This window comes from Zootoca vivipara, chromosome 5, assembly GCF_963506605.1.
Source record: "Zootoca vivipara chromosome 5, rZooViv1.1, whole genome shotgun sequence".
NCBI lineage: Eukaryota > Metazoa > Chordata > Lepidosauria > Squamata > Lacertidae > Zootoca > Zootoca vivipara.
The window spans coordinates 28742259-28758523 of record NC_083280.1 but is presented as its reverse complement, the minus strand read 5'-3'; the positions used below and the strand labels follow the sequence as shown (position 1 = coordinate 28758523).

The 16265-nt window shown below is 43.3% G+C and overlaps 1 protein-coding gene across 3 annotated transcripts in view; it reads right to left on the bottom strand.

Annotated features, from left to right (window-relative positions):
* SPHKAP (SPHK1 interactor, AKAP domain containing) overlaps positions 1-12797 on the bottom strand; it is an 81484-nt gene extending 68687 nt beyond the window's left edge. For 2 of the 3 annotated variants that reach the window (XM_035133407.2, XM_060274526.1), the window contains exon 1: positions 12658-12797. In XM_035133407.2, coding sequence (XP_034989298.2) covers positions 12658-12692 — 35 coding nt within the window. In that variant the 5' untranslated portion in view covers positions 12693-12797. Of the gene's footprint in view, positions 1-12228; positions 12475-12657 lie in introns of those variants that run through there. The other variant, XM_060274525.1, reaches the window with a different exon arrangement.
* Positions 12798-16265: the final 3468 nt, after the last annotated feature.

The window sequence follows — 16265 nt, the reverse complement described above, 5'->3', positions numbered from 1 at the left end:
GTAGACAAAAAAAAATAACAATACTAAAAATCACAGCTCTGAATTCTCAACTCATTCTGCTTCTGACTTCAAACTTACTACAAACTGTTTCTTTGTTTGCTCCACTGGATCCTAACAGCATTGCTCCCCCTCTCCAGATAGCTAGAGAATAGTGGCAGGGAATTATTTTGTCTCAGACTACTCATCAATGCAAACACGATATAATTTATCCAAGAAAAGATACATATTTGAGGTGACACAGCTTTCTCTGGAATGAGCAATCAGTGGGTGTGATTCAACGAAGTCTGTCCATGCAATGGGACTGTCCCATGGGAGGAGTTTAGTTGTGCAAGCGGACTTGGGAACTGGAAACAAACGCTTATAAGCTCTTCCTCTGACCTGCAAGAAGGCAAAGTGGGAAAAGGGGAGTGCAAGAGTCCACAACCTGTCATAGGTAATTACAGTGGTACCTCGGTTTAGGTACACAATTGGTTCCGGAAGTCTGTACTTAACCTGAAGTGTACTTAAACTGAAGTGAACTTTCCCATTGAAAGTAATGGAAAGTGGATTAATGCGTTCCAGACGGGTCCGCGGAGTACTTAAACTGAAAGTACTTAAACCGAAGCATACTTAAACAGAGGTATGACTGCAATACAGTGGGAAATCACTGTTCCCCATTACATCAGAACTGGGCCTTAAAGGTTTATAAGTCTCTCAGAAGTCTGTAGATGTGAACTCGTCATTGTTCTTAGAACAGTGAACTTGGCTGGAATTGTAATTCCATGCCTGCAAAGTAACTGTGCTGTTTCTCAATCTCATTTTCCGCTGATGAATGTGATACAGGGCAAGATCCATTGTATCTTGGTTTTAATTCTAAAAGAGCACTATGCTCACTGGGATTCAGTAGCTGACTTTATCAAGATGTCCCCTTTCATGGTGCAGCAATGTTCCTTCTTTGAAATGCTAAGGTTATGGTGATAATTAAAAGATTAAAAGCTGTAGACCATGACAGTAGCTGCCTTAAGAATGATAATAGCCACATGGTGTTAAACTGAGTGCATCCCTCAGGTTGCAGCAATTGCGGGACATTATCAGAAAGTATCAGTAAACTGATTTGCAGGTTGTACATATGTGTAAATAAACCATATATCATAAAGACACTACAGTCTCCACTGTCCCTCATTACATGGAAACACTACTTTCCACTGACACAAACAAGGTTTCCTGGATATTCCAACAGTCAGGAGTAAAATTAAAGTAGACCTATGCATGCCTGTTCTATTTCATGCAGGGAGGTATGTTTTCTCTCCTCTGCATTATATCAAAACCAAATCATTTTTTAGACGGTAGACTTTTTGTGAGTACAAGAGCCTCTGAATAACCATAAGGCAAAATACAATATTAATTTGGAAAGTCCCTGGTAAGGTTTCTTTAGGTAAAACAGAATGTAAATTCAGGTATCTAAGAGGTGGGGGGAAGCTAGTGTGCTAACTCATGCACTGTTTCAGCTTAAGGTAATGTAAGCTGTAAGCAGAACAAATTATTTATGAGAGTTTTATCTAAACCACCTTTCAAAGTGAATTCCTCTTTCTGTTCTCAGGAAAGCAGATTGTTCCAGGTGGCTGGATAGGAGACCCAGCTTAGAAAAACAAACTCATTTTCTAGGGATGAAATTGTTTGATGTAAGATAACATCACCTTGTGATGTACGTTTGGCTAAGTGATAATGGCTGGTATGAGGTTACTGGATGAGTTTTATGACTAACAGTGCAATCTGACGCATGCTTACTCAGAAGTAAGCCTCATTGAGCTCAGTGGGACTTAATCCCCAGGAAAGGTGTTTATGATGGCAGCCTTCGTGAAGTCTTGAACCCATGTCTCTTAAGTCTATATCCAGAACTATAAACTATACCACACTGACTCTATGATATAGACACCTGAGGTCTGGATAAATGAAATGTGTGTGTGTGTGTTTCCCCAGTTGCATTTGTGATTTTAAAGTTAAGACTGGCTGCTATCATGAGCTTTGTTCGCTCCTAACCATGTGTATACTCCCGTGAAGGCACAGATGGTTAGTAAAATGACAGCTATAAATACCTCTAGCAAATGTTTTCATGATTTGTTTTGGATGTGAATCCCATGCATAATGTAAATGTTAGCTGTGGCCCAATTCTGTAAGATTTTCAGATTGCAGACTACGGCTCTTGTACGCTTGTTCTCGGGGGTACGTCTGTGGTCTAATTGAGAGAAGGTAAGTAATAAAAAGATATGCACTTCTGGTATTACAGGTCAAGGCTAAACCAACCTTTACTAAACACAAGCTTTCTGTAAAAAAAAATGTAGCATTGCCTTCACTTGGTGCTCATAATGGGATTTTGCAGAAGCATTTTATCTTTGTCAGAGTTCTACACCTGCTGAAATACCACCTTTCAGCTACACATCACCTGCACACAGAACAGAGAACATTGAATAGGAAAGTTGTGCCATTGTAATTGTAGCTTAACACATATTCTTTGCTTCTTTCTTTTCCAGGCCCTGAATGCCTGCTTCTATTTCATTAAATAAAAAACGGAGACCTTGTCTTGATGGCATACTTCTAGATTAAAAGGGGTGCTTTCCCCCCTTTTCTTTTTTACAGAACTGAAATAGTACTGTAAATCACGTGACTGATTAAGCAATGCAATTTTCAAACATATTCAAGAAAGCCTCTTTTACAGGGCAGCTATAAAATAAAGCACCTGGGACTGTCAGGCAGGTAACAGCTGGTTGAAACAGAACTACTTTTCTGGTCCCTGCACCACCTTGAAATCTTCTCCAGAGGTTTGGAAGAAAACCCCTGCACATGCAAAGATTTAGTTAAAAAACTAATATTCTGACCCCAAATATGACCCATAGAGCACAAGTAAAACCTGAACATCAGATCTTTCTTGGGGGTGAAGAGTTGTTTTCAATGCAAGATGGCTTGGGGTCTTTTGGGGGGGCTGATAGGAAGCTCATATAGAATGTTACAAATAAATGAGGAGTGGTGCAACTCCATGCTAGTCAATATCCCACTCCACACTTTCTTTATTACTTCTAACTATTATAGAATCATAGAATTGCAGAGTTGGAAGGCACCCTTAAGGATCATCTAGTCCAACCCCCTTCCAATTCAGGAATATGCAACAGTCCTACAGGGGAATCGAACCTGTAGCCGTGGTGTTATCAGGCTCACACTCTAACCAACTGAGCTACCCACATGTCAATCAAATTTTGAATTCCACCAAAATCTTAAAAATTCCATTCCACCAAAATCTTAAAAAGAAATGGTGTTTCCAAGTTAAAATGTCAAGATCACGAATAGCTCTGGCTGCGTATGTTTCAACACAGCTTCACAAGCTATCAGATCTTTCTTTAAAAAAGCAAGCACAGCCTTAACTCACTGGCATTTCTTCAAAGAAGATCAAGAGCCTTTTATATTCCTCCTTCACTCAAAGGTGTAAGGTGAGCCAGGTGTATTCATGGGCTTAATAATCCACATCACTCTAGAAATGGCAACAAAACATACATTGCTCAACCTGTTCTGTGCCTTCAACTGGTACTGACATAGGTGTAAAGTCGCAAAGGACAGTGAGGCCATCTGAAATCAATAGAAAGAAGATTTACTGATGCACAACCTATTCTGACTCCTCTAACACAGCACAGCAGGGCTGGATCTAGACACATTAAAAAAAATGTTTCAGGAAAATGCGTAGTAAACCTCATAAGGGGAAATCACATTGGCAAAAGATGGAACTCTACAGTGCCATCTGATGGCAGTGTTACGACATATTTAAAATGTTTTTCTTTACTAATGTAGCTGAGTTTGAACTCTCTCTAAGGGATGACAAGATGATTAAAACAAACTAATTAAAACATCAGCCATATATAAAAAAATTCCTTCAGTAGCACCTTAAAGACCAACTAAGTTTTTTTTGGTTTTTTTTTTACTTCGACCCAGACCAACACGGCTACCTACCTGTAATCAGCCATATATATGTGGGACGCAGGTGGTGCTGTGGTCTAAACCACTGACCCTAGGGCTTGCCGATCGGAAGGTCGGCGGTTCGAATCCCCACGACAGGGTGAGCTCCTGCTGCTCTGTCCCAGCTCCTGCCAACCTAGCAGTTCGAAAGCATGTCAAAGTGCAAGTAGATAAATAGGTACCGCTCCGGTGGAAAGGTAAACTGCATTTCTGTGCGCTGCTCTGGTTTCGCCAGAAGCGGCTTAGTCATGCTGGTCACGTGACCCAGAAAAACTGTCTGTGGACAAACACTGGCTCCCTCAGCCAGTAAAGCGAGATGAGCGCCGCAACCCCAGAGTCGTATGCGACTGGACAGAACTGTTAGGGGTTGTTTACCTTTTTTTATATTCATATGTGTCTAAATGTAAGAGTCCTGCTGGATCCTCCAGGAAGCCTGAAAGCTGGGTTTGAAAGCAGATGAGCACTTGCCCCTCGTTGATCTTAAGCATCAGGTATTCAGTGGTAGACATAGCTGCCAAGTTTTCCCTTTTCTCGCGAGGAAGCCTATTCAGCATAAGGGGAAATCCCTTAAAAAAAGGGATAACTTGGCAGCTATGGTGGTAGACTGCCTCTGAATTTGGAGGCTGCACAGAGCCATCATTACTAATAGCTGTTGATTGAGTTTCCTTTGTCCCATGGGTTTCCTTTATCCCTCTAAGCCAGTGGAAATCAAAGTATACGAAAGCAAATCCCATAATAAATCAACTCTGTATTGTGCAAAGGAGTGCTTCCTCTTGCCTGACCTGGATCTATTGCTTTTCAATTTCACTGGATGATCCCTAGCATTATGAGACAGGGGAAAGTTATCCCCAACCAATTTTTCCTAAACATTTACCATCTCCTCCCCTGCTGAGTCACTTTCCCACTTAAATGTAAAAAAAAAATAAAAAAAAATCCTCAGATACTGCAGCCTTTCCATGGAGGACATCAGGATCATTTGAGGGTATCCTTTCTTGTTCCTTTCGGAACATTATACCATCATTTGGGGGTGGGCTGAATGAAATGTATGCAGCATTCCAAACGTGGCTGCATCGCAAACTTATATAAAGGCATGGTACTGGCAGGTTTTCTGTCAGCCCTTTCCCTAATAATCCCTGGTGTGGAATTTGTTTTTTCAATGTGGCCACATGCTGAGTGAACAATTTCATCGAGCCACCCTCTGCAAAGCTACGCCGCTTCTTCCTCAGCAAACTTTGCTCCTTTGTATGCTTAGTAATTTTATCTTTAATCATGCTTCCCACTAATACACCGGCTTGTTTTCCCACTAATACACCGGCTTGTTTTCTCTGCAGATGAGTGGGAAGGAAAGGTAAACCGGTCACCATTGCCTTGTGCCGCAGTTTATGTATATTGGGATGTGCTAATCCAGCCAATGCCAGTTTTTAGAAAGGGATATATGGGAATCCACGAAATTACAGGTTGGTTAGCTTAAATGTTCATTCCGGGTGTATGAACCACAACCCCTGGTTCACACATAAGGATAAGACAGTTTATTGCTTCCCAACATGAATGGGGAGTAGCAAAGCAGGCATGGTAGATTAATGCATGGTAAACCATAGAATCATAGAATGGTAGAGTTGGAAGGGACCACAGGGGTCATCTAGTCCAACCCCCCGCAATGCAATCCTCCTCCAATCTGAAACCATACCAGACCCTGCTTAGCTTTGCAAATGTGTTATCAGTTTTATTAATGCACCGCTAGGAGGATCTGCAACTCATCATGACATGCAAATGCAGCCATTATGTTGGCTAGATTTCAGACTTTCAGCAGCAAGGCCAATTTTTATGGCAAGCTGCATATTTTTCTTAGAAGATCAGCATTTTCATAGTACAGCTCTTTATGAACCCTGGGTAGATGCCATCTGGATCCGCTGACTTGTTAATTTTGTAGTCTACTTATAAGCCCTAGAACTTCATGTCTCTTCACTTCTCTTTCAGTTCCTCAGCTACCCTCCCTGGAAACAAATGCTTCAGGTGTGGATTATCTTAATACACAGTGCTCAGCTCCTTTGCAATCTCTCTGTCCTATAGCTGAGGCCAGAGGTCAGTACAAAATGCAACCTAGGCAAGATGGACAACAACTGAACATCTGCCTCTAATTTGCACTGTGATTAACTATGCATCCCTAGCTAATAAGATATTGTTTCTATGACCACCTGCAGTTCTGCTCCTAAACTATCAAGCTACATTCTACACATACAGCTTGTTATCGGTTTGATGCCATAGGCAATTATTCCATTAAGAAAACAACTTCAGGCATATCCCACTTCTTTATAATTTACAATGGGGTTGGAATTGAACACCATAGGAATAAAATAATTTGAGAGCACAAGCCTGGCCACATGGAGAGAAAGTTATTGCCTACCCAGATTCTGCAGATTTAGAACAATAGTTTTGCTGGCTCTAAATGCTAGACGTAGGAAGCTGCCGCACCAGGTCAGACAATTTGGCAATCTAATGCCTGGAGTGGGCCACATTTTCTTCTCTCAAGAGCGCCACATGCAAACTCTGGGCAGGGCCAAACCAAAACATTCTTTTATCTCTCTCTTTCTGCCATTCTGTTCTCTCTCTGGACACATTCACACCATACATCTAAAGCACTATGACAGCACTTGTATGGCTTCTTCCAAAGAATTCTGGGAGCTGTAGTTTAAGGGTATTGAGAGTTGTTAGGAATCTTTATTCCTCACACAGAGCTACAATTTTTAGAGTGGTTTTTAGCAATCACTTGCTCTTCCCAGGCAACTTTGAGGCTGGCTACTGCAGATATAGGGACCCAGGTGGCGCTGTGGTTAAACCACTGAGCCTAGGGCTTGCTGATCAGAAGGTCGGCGGTTCGAATCCCCACGACAGGGTGAGCTCCCGTTGCTTGGTCCCAGCTCCTGCCAACCTAGCAGTTCGAAAGCACATCAAAATGCAAGTAGATAAATAGGAACCGCTACAGTGGGAAGGTAAATGGCGTTTCCATGTGCTGCTCTGGTTTGCCAGAAGCGGCTTTGTCATGCTGGCCACATGACCTGGAAGCTATACGCCGGCTCCCTCGGCCAATAATGCGAGATGAGCGCGCAACCCCAGAGTCGGTCACGACTGGACCTAATGGTCAGGGGTCCCTTTACCTTTACCTTTACCTTACTGCAGATATAGACACTGCTTTTCAATCACAGGCTCTGCCAGTAGGCTACACGAAGTCATGGAGCCCCTTAGACACGCAACATAGAATAATATAATCAAATAAATGTTGAGTTGGAAAGGACCACGAGGGTCATCTAGTCCAACCCCCTGCAATGCAGGCATATTTTGCCCAACATGGGGCTCGGACCCACATCCCTGAGATTAAGAGTCTCATGCTACTCCTACCCATCTGTATTAAAATCCCATCTTCCCCAAGGAGCCTTAGGAGCAACGCCACGCTTTACAAGTTAACCCTATAACAGACAAGAGAGATATGCATTCCATTATGACACACAACAGTCCTCACAAGCAAGGCCCTTATGAACAGCTCAGGACAGTAAGGGACATCATTGTTATTTGAATTCCATAGAATATTACAGGATCCAGATCAGAAGTATTCTTCCAAGGACATGCCATGGACCACCCGAACCAAGCCCACAGGCCACGGGTGGCCCATGGACCAGAGTCTAGGATCCCCTGGGACAGGTGAAGGGTGCGCTATAAAGATGTTAAATAAATGAATATCTATTTTAGCTTATGCACTAAATTAAATAAATTAACTACTTAAATTATAGATCTGGACATTTTAGTATTAGTTCATACCTTACTTAAGGTAAATCAAGGTAGGAAAGCGTTCAGTGCTTAATCTACATCGGTCCTAAAAGCAAATGCTGCAAAGCTTGATTTACCCCCTCTGCTCCAACAATTGGCTGCATGCTCTCCCGTGATTAATCAATTTCACAACAAATTGCTCTCATAGTTCATGTTGTGAAAAAGGGACTTAACAACACTACATCATTAAGTATGATTTATGAGGCACGCTGGAAAGAGCCACTTACCAGAGCTTGCAAAGTGAGGCCACAATTAAATAGCATTTTTAGCTGTAATTTCTTAACAACTGGGTGCTTACTGCTTGGCAGTTAACCTACATATGGGAGAAACTGTCGGCTCTTTCTGCCATGATGACCAGTTATGGAGCACCTGATTATCTTAATACACTTGAGTTAAACAACACCAAGAAGCAGCTGACAATAACTATGTCTATATCTGGTGAACCCAGTCTTATTGGTATTGGCCACCACCTTGCATGGTACACATCAGCCAGCATACAGAGTTCTGTCTCGGCTCCGAAATTTTACATTTTGGCTCTACATTCTTGCAACATTCCAGTAGGACAGGCATGGGGAACCTGTGACTCTCCAGCGGTCACTGGATTCCAATTCCCATCAGCCCCCCCAGCCAGCATGATCAATGGTCACAGATGATGGACGCTGAAGTCTAATCACATCTGGAGGGCCCATCTTTGCACTTGTATAAGCTAGAAATTCTTTGTACCCGTTAATTGTGCTGGGTATTGCTGCTCCTGCCCCCAATATCTAATATGTGCAAATTTTGCACAACCTGGCAGTTCCACAGTTGCATGTGCTCTGTCGCAAGTTGCATACATACACCACAATCTTTTTTAAAATTATTATTTGTATGCTGCCTTTCCAGTTAAAACCATGCTTAAGGTGGCATACAACATGGGGGGGGGGATCACATAATTACAAACATAACAAAAGTAGTCATAAACAATACATAAAACATCAAAAAGTGCACAACCAAATTGCACTCTTTCCACACAAATCATAATAAATATGCAAAAAAATATATAAATAAGAGGAATGCGCACATACCAAGAAATAGTCCAACCCAAGTGTTAATGCATCTGTGCAACATGCTGGATATGTCACAGCACCAGTGCAACACTACACTTTTGTGACACTGCACTGGTGCAAGGATGTTTGCATGGTATTTGGCTGATAAAATACTTGTGTGACAGTGACAGTGTCCCTACTCCGCTGACTTAAAAAACACGGTAGGATTCAAGGACTTTAATTCTCTGGCAGCAATTTATGTCTATTATGCTACCACAACATCCATGCAGCAGCAGTTTAATAAAATCATCCTTTGTGACACTGCTCTGGAGAAGCAGTTTATACCTCTCATTCCAGGTGGTGCAGCAAGTCATAACACCCAGACACAAGTTGCTTAAATCCAATTATTGCAACTTTACTGATTTGTGGATCTGATTATGTTTTATACTGCCTTAGAGTGATATGGTATCTTCAGGTAAAGAGGCATGGATCATCATAGGGAGATGAATCGTTTCACTTTTAGGACTTATCATGCAATTACATCTTTGCCAAGACAAGTATATGCACTTTTTCTATGACAGCAAGCACAGGAAGTTGTAAAATTTAAATGTGACTCAACTGAATGTCAATAATGTTGAGGAGTGAAACTACATAGATGAGAGAATGCAGAATTCTAGAAGCCTGATCAACAACAACCTTCTCGTGCCAGAAATTGTTTTGACTACTAAGGGAGGGGTAGCAAAGTGTTGTTGTCCATTACCTCCAGCCAGCAAGACCAATGGTTAGGGATAAGAGGTGGTGTAGTCCTGCAACATCTGAAGGGTCACAGGTTCCTCACCCCTAACCAGACATCAGTGATGTGAAAGGGACTAGCACATTAACCTTAAACAGATTCATGGAAATTGGTGGGACTTAAGAATTAAGTCCCCCTAAGTTCAATGGGACTTACTCTCCGGCAAGTGTATTGGGATTGCAGCCATGCACTGAAATCCCATAATGTCTGCTTACTCAGAAAGAAGCCCCATTGAATCCACTGAGGCAAATGAACATAGGATTGCAGTCTTAATGGCTCGGAATACAGCTGTTCGAGATTTGAACTGAAGTACAGTAGTTAATAAGCACAATATGCCGTATCTTAGTCTCGCTGCATACATTAGGTTTTTCATGTGTACACACAGTGCATGTGCTAAAACCATAATGCACAACAAAGGCATATGTGTGCTTTTGCAGACACGGACATGGACACAAAACACACTTAAATACACCAGTGAGCCAGTGCTTGTTTAGGGCTCCCTACAATCTGAAATAAGTGGGAAGGTTCTTGATCCTATTAACAAGCAAGCGATTAACAGCAATATTAACATAATCTCTCAAATCCATAGGAGCACAGTCTCCTTGAGCTCTTTATAGGCATCTCATGGTTTTATCTTCTGTTTACCTCTGGAGTTGTTTTACTACGCAGCTAATTTTCTTTCGCTTTAAGGAATTGTGATGGAATGATGAAAGAGAGCTCTCACTGGTTATAAGCAAATACAGTTTGTTAGTCTTTAAACTTCCTTTTCAAATATTGGTTTGTCAAAATGAAAAAGCTAAAACATATTGAAAAAGGAAGCCATTAAAAAGCCTGCAGCAACCATATCCCATGTTTTCCCTTATCAGTTTTGTTCTCACAGTGGAAACTGACTCTTAATTTACACCCTCTGCTGTTCAAATATGAGACATGTTTTGCAAAACACACAGGACTGCTTCCCTTGTATTCTGTTCAGCTACTTGCAGTGTGTATGAATGAGACAGGTGCTGTCCATTAAAAGGGGATGAAGAGGCTTGAAGATGTCCGGTTGTTTATTTTTAACCGCACCTCCAAGACACCATTAACCTTGCATAATGATTTTATATATTTGCTAGATGAGCTGGGTTAGCCCGAAGCAGTGAAAACTGTTTCATTAGCCAAAAGGATACACCATAAATCCTTTGCTTCTTGTAGCAGTTGTGCTCACAACCTGTGTATGTAGGTCAGAGAGAGATGTATGTAGGCCAGCAACAATATATGCATGCCCATTGTGTGGAACAAAACCAAACAGTAATGAACATTAACATTGCGGGTTTTTTATGCATTAGAAAGTGCCTGGCTTCCTATCTGTGTCCTTAAAACTGTTTGAACAAAACATTTAAGGAGAAAAACAGATTATCACAAAATCACAAGGGTGTTGTTGTTTTAAGGAAATACTCAGAAGGAGACACTCTGTGATGTCGACTTTGAAACCCAGATCACTTCCACCTGCTTAATTCTGAATGACACATTAAACCAGGCATTCCCTTAGAGCCCCAAGAAAACGTTATTGCTGCATTGCCCTTCACACCTGGCAATGTGTGTGCTACTAAAACAACTCAACACAAGAGATTGTTTACATGGTGATGGCTAGCTTTTGAAAGCAATTTTGCTTATGGTTTCTACAACTTATAAAAAAATGTGGCACAGATAAATAACCAGGGTAGTATCCTATCAGTTCCTGTTACCAAAATGCCACTCACACTTTTTTTTTAAAACGCTGAGACTTGAAAGCAAGAAGAGAACTTGATGGCATTTCATGTGTGTGTTTGATGTTGTCTTTTTTTGCCTGGCCAGTTTCAAAGCACATCGAAATTCACGTTAACTTCACTCTGGCACATGGGCATATCATTAGAGCAGTCTCAAAATGAGTGATCCGATCCAGGAGAAAGCCAATCCCATTCATGGAAATAATTTCGCAGGAAGATCACAGGACAGCACCCCACCCCCCTCCAAAGCAGTTTTACTAGGGAAGCTGTCCACTGCTAGTATTCTCTGATACCTCATGCAAGGCAAGAAGCAATTTTCCAACCTAATTATTATTCATTTCCTGGAGGCTCACCTCCTAATAGAGAACATTCTCAACAAACATATCACATGTAACAACCAAGGGTTTGCTCAACTGTTCCGGATTTCTTCCATTTCCACGTGCTCTGCGGCCAAGAGTCACATTTCCCTAAAGCCTCTGAAAAGCAAAGCTTCCTCCCGCATTTATGAGCAACATGATCAACCATTAACAAAACACACAGCTCGTCTGATGAACCGAGTTTCACTTGCAATGTTAGGCTGGGTGTTTCGTGGGTGAACGCTCGCTCGCGTGTTTAGGAAGGATTTCGATGCAGGCGAACAGCAAGGACCTTATTTATCAGTAGTGTCCCTAACGCGCTGGGGATGAGGAAAGAAGAAAAGGCTGGGTTTGGCAGCAGCTAGTTTAAAATTCGGAAGATGGCCGAGCCTTTCGATGCATCGCCCCCCCCCTTAAATTCCCGCTCGTCATTCTGCACAAAACACAAACACACACACTCAAGCACAACTCCTCCGACCGCCCCATGAACGCATTGGAGCCCTTACCGTCCCCTCGCAAGCTGGTCTCCGTCACCGATCTCCAAATGCGCCCTTGAAGAAAGCCTCAGGCAGCGCGCAAGACACTTGAGCACTTCAGCTAGGGTGTGTGCGTGTCTTGCGTGATTTTAAAGTCAAACCCTCCTCCGGAGCTGCTGGCCAGGAGTGGCGAGAGAGAGGCGAGCTTCTCCCCAACCCAGCTACCCTCACCCCGGGAGGAGCTCCCTCTCTCACCAGGGAGGAGGGCACGGGGCAGCAGGCAGCAGCCGGATCCAGAGGCGGCCGCTCCTCCTCCGGCGCCCTTGAGGGAGGGTCCCGCGCGCCGACGGAGCCGGCCAAAGCGGGATGCAGGCAGCTCGGCAGAAAGGGCTACAAAGCGGGAAGAAGCGAGAGATGGGCTCGGGTAGGATGGGCACGGAGGAATGCGCGGGTCCTTACCTCGAAGGGACCTTCAGCGTGGAATTCCCAGCCATTAGCAGGGCGGGATGCTCTTCCGCAGAGGGAGAAGGAGGAGAAGAGGCAAGGCAGGCAGCGCTCCGCCACTTCTGGTAGTTTCCCCCGTCCTACTTGGCCGGCTTTAGTACATACACAGTACACCACAGCACTGCCCTTTGCCGCCTCTCCGCGCACGCCTCCTTTTCAGGCTCTCCCTTCCGCGAATAGGAGGAGGCAGAAGGAGCCACATGGGAGTTGCCCGCTTCTGGCGCCAAGAGCCGCTCTGGAGGCTGCTGGTGGCTGAGGGAAGAGCTTGAAGGCCAGTGGGACACCCAGATTCAGATCCCCACTCTGGCCTTCCAAGCTCACTAGGTGTGACCTTGTGGGTCAGCCATTATGGTTAGGGCTGTTCACACGTTAACGCTGAGACGTGCGAATGTCGTCATTAAGGGTGTTCACGTGTTACATCCAGCAGTGGGTGTGCAGCAGCTTGCTGACAGTTTTACAATTGCTCACATGCAAAACATTCAGTGAGTGTGAGGTCGTCGTGCTTGTATACGCAATAAGCTGAGCCGTGCAAATCGACAAGCGTACACGCTTTCGTACAAACACTTCTGTGGCGTGTGTGTGGAAGTGACATGGAGCAAAGGGGCCGAGAAAACTTTCTCTCGTAACACTAGAACTCGTGGGCATCCAACTTGGTTGGCTTTAAAATGCGATGAGACAAACTGGTGAAGGATAAGGGCCATCAGTGGTTACCAGCCACAATGGCTATGCTCTGTCTCCACAGCTGGAGACAGTAATGCTTCTGAAAACCAGTTGCTGGAAACCACAGGAAGGGAGAGTGTTCTCGTATGTGGGTTCTGTTTTAAAGTTTCCGACAGGAATCTGGTTGGCCACTGTGAGAGCAGGATGGGTCATTCACCTGATCCAACAGGCTCTTTTTAGGTTCTTGTGTACAGGGATCTTGTGCCTGTGTTCAGTGCAACGTGAACAAGTCTATTGCAAATAACTACACGTGGTTAATTTAAAAGTCAACATGTGGACTAAAGGGCTTGAGAAAATGGAGTATGGATTCCGTGTAATGCTGTACACGTGTTGAATACACCAGTGTATGACTGCACTTCTAAGCCTCAGTTATGGAGCTCACCATCTTTTAGCCTAACCTACCTCACAGGCTTGTTGTAAGGATGAAATGGGGGGGGGCATGTACACGACCTGGAGCTCATTGGCAGAAAAAGGTGGTAAATAAATGTAATACAGTATAAATAATAAATGCCTGAAATGAGTGGTGTGTGTGTGTGTGTGTGTGTGTGTGTGTGTGTGTGTGTGTAAAACTAGGAGGCACTGGACTTAGTTGTACCTGGATGAAGTTGAGTGTCATTTCTATTGTTGGAGAGAGACACAATACAGTTCTTGTCTGTCTTTCTAACCGGTGCATCTTTCAAGCCCTCCGTAACAATTTCCTTGAGCAAGATGAAGGAAATGCGATATATAGCTATAATAAACGAATATGGGCACCCAGTTCTCCTTTTAGCTCAAAGGGATTATGGTCCTTTGTCAAATGTGGGCAGAATTGGCTACATGAATGACATGAAATGAATGTGTGTAGGAATGAAACTAAAAGGTAGCAAAGGGTATCTTGCTCAGCCCTTGTATGTTACAGGGAGGGGGGAAAGCCCCACCCAACTCAATTAGATCACCCCACCTCCAAGTAAGCATGCATGGGGTCAGGCTACACTTACAGACCCTCCAAGTGTCCCTATTTTCCAGGGATGTCCCTGATTTAGAGAAGCTATCCTGGTTTCTGATTTGATCCTGTAATGTCCCACTTTTCCTTAGGATGTCCCTATTTTCACTGGAGAAATGTTGGAGGGTATGAGGTTATCAGACCCTGAGCCATCTCAAAGCAATTCTATATAGGGAAGGTTTTTTAAAATGTTTAATGTTTTATTACATTTTTTATGTGTTGGAAGTTGCCCAGAGTGGCTGGGGCAACCCAGTAAGATGTTGTTATTTAGTCGTTTAGTCATGTCCGACTCTTCGTGACCCCATGGACCAGAGCACGCCAGACACTCCTATCTTCCACTGCCTCCCGCAGTTTGGTCACACGCATGTTGGTAGCTTCAAGAACACTGTCGAACCATCTCATCCTCTGTTGTCCCTTTCTCCTTGTGCCCTCAATGTTTCCCAACATTAGGGTCTTTTCCAGGGAGCCTTCTCTTCTTATGAGGTGGCCAAAGTATTGGAGCCTCAGCTTCAGGCTCTGTCCTTCCAGTGAACACTCAGGGCTGATTCCTTCAGAATGGATAGGTTTGATCTTCTTGCAGTCCATGGGACTCTCAAGAGTCTCCTCCAGCACCATAAGTCAAAAGCATCCATTCTTCGGCGATCAGCCTTCTTTATGGTCCAGCTCTCACTTCCATACATCACTACTGGGAAAACCATAGCTTTAACTATATGGACCTTTGTCGGCAAGGTGATGTCTCTGCTTTTTAAGATGCTGTCTAGGTTTGTCATTGCTTTTCTCCCAAGAAGCAGGTGTCTTTTAATTTCGTGACTGCTGTCACCATCTGCAGTGATCATGGAGCCCAAGAAAGTAAAATCTCTCACTGCCTCAATTTCTTCCCCTTCTATTTGCCAGGAGGTGATGGGACCAGTGAACATGATCTTAGTTTTTTTGATGTTGAGCTTCAGACCATAATTTGCGCTCTCCTCTTTCACCCTCATTAAAAGGTTCTTTAATTCCTCCTCACTTTCTTGCCATCAAGGTTGCGTCATCAGCATATCTGAGGTTGTTGATATTTCTTCCGGCCTTCTTTGGGATTGGGATGTAGACTGATCTTCTCCAATCCTCTGGCCACTGTTGAGTTTTCCAAACTTGCTGGCATGTTGAGTGTAGCACCTTAACAGCATCATTTAAATTTTTTTAAATAGTTTAGCTGAAATATCATCACTTCCACTGGCCTTGTTATTAGCAGTGCTTCCTAAGGTCGATTTGACTTCACTCTCCAGGATGTCTGGCTCAAGGTCAGCAACCACACTATCTGGGGTGTACGAGACCTCCATATCTTTCTGGTATAATTCCTCTGTGAATTCTTGCCACCTTTTTTTGATGTCTTCTGCTTCTGTTAGGTGCTTTCTGCCTTTGTCCTTTATTATGGTAATCATTGTACGAAATGTTCCTTTCATATCTCCAATTTTCTTGAACACATTTCTGGTTTTTCCCATTCTGTTGTTTTCCTCTATTTCTTTGCATTGCTTATTTAAGAAGGCCCTCTTGTCTATCCTTCCTATTTTTTGGAAATCTGCATTTAATTTCCTGTATATTTCACTATCTCCCTTGCATTTTTCTTGCCTTCTCTTTGTCATTGGGCAGCTACTTTGCTTTCTTGCATTTCCTTTTCATTGGGATTGTTTTCGTTGCTGCCTCCTGTATAATGTCACGAGCCTCCATCCATAGTTCTTCAGGCACTCTGTCCACCAAATCTAAATCCTTAAACCTGTTCCTCACTTCCACTGTGTATTCATAAGGGATTTGATTTAGATTGTGAGAGCCAGTGTGGTGTAGTGGTTAAGAGCGGTAGACTCGTAATCTGGGAAGCCGGGTT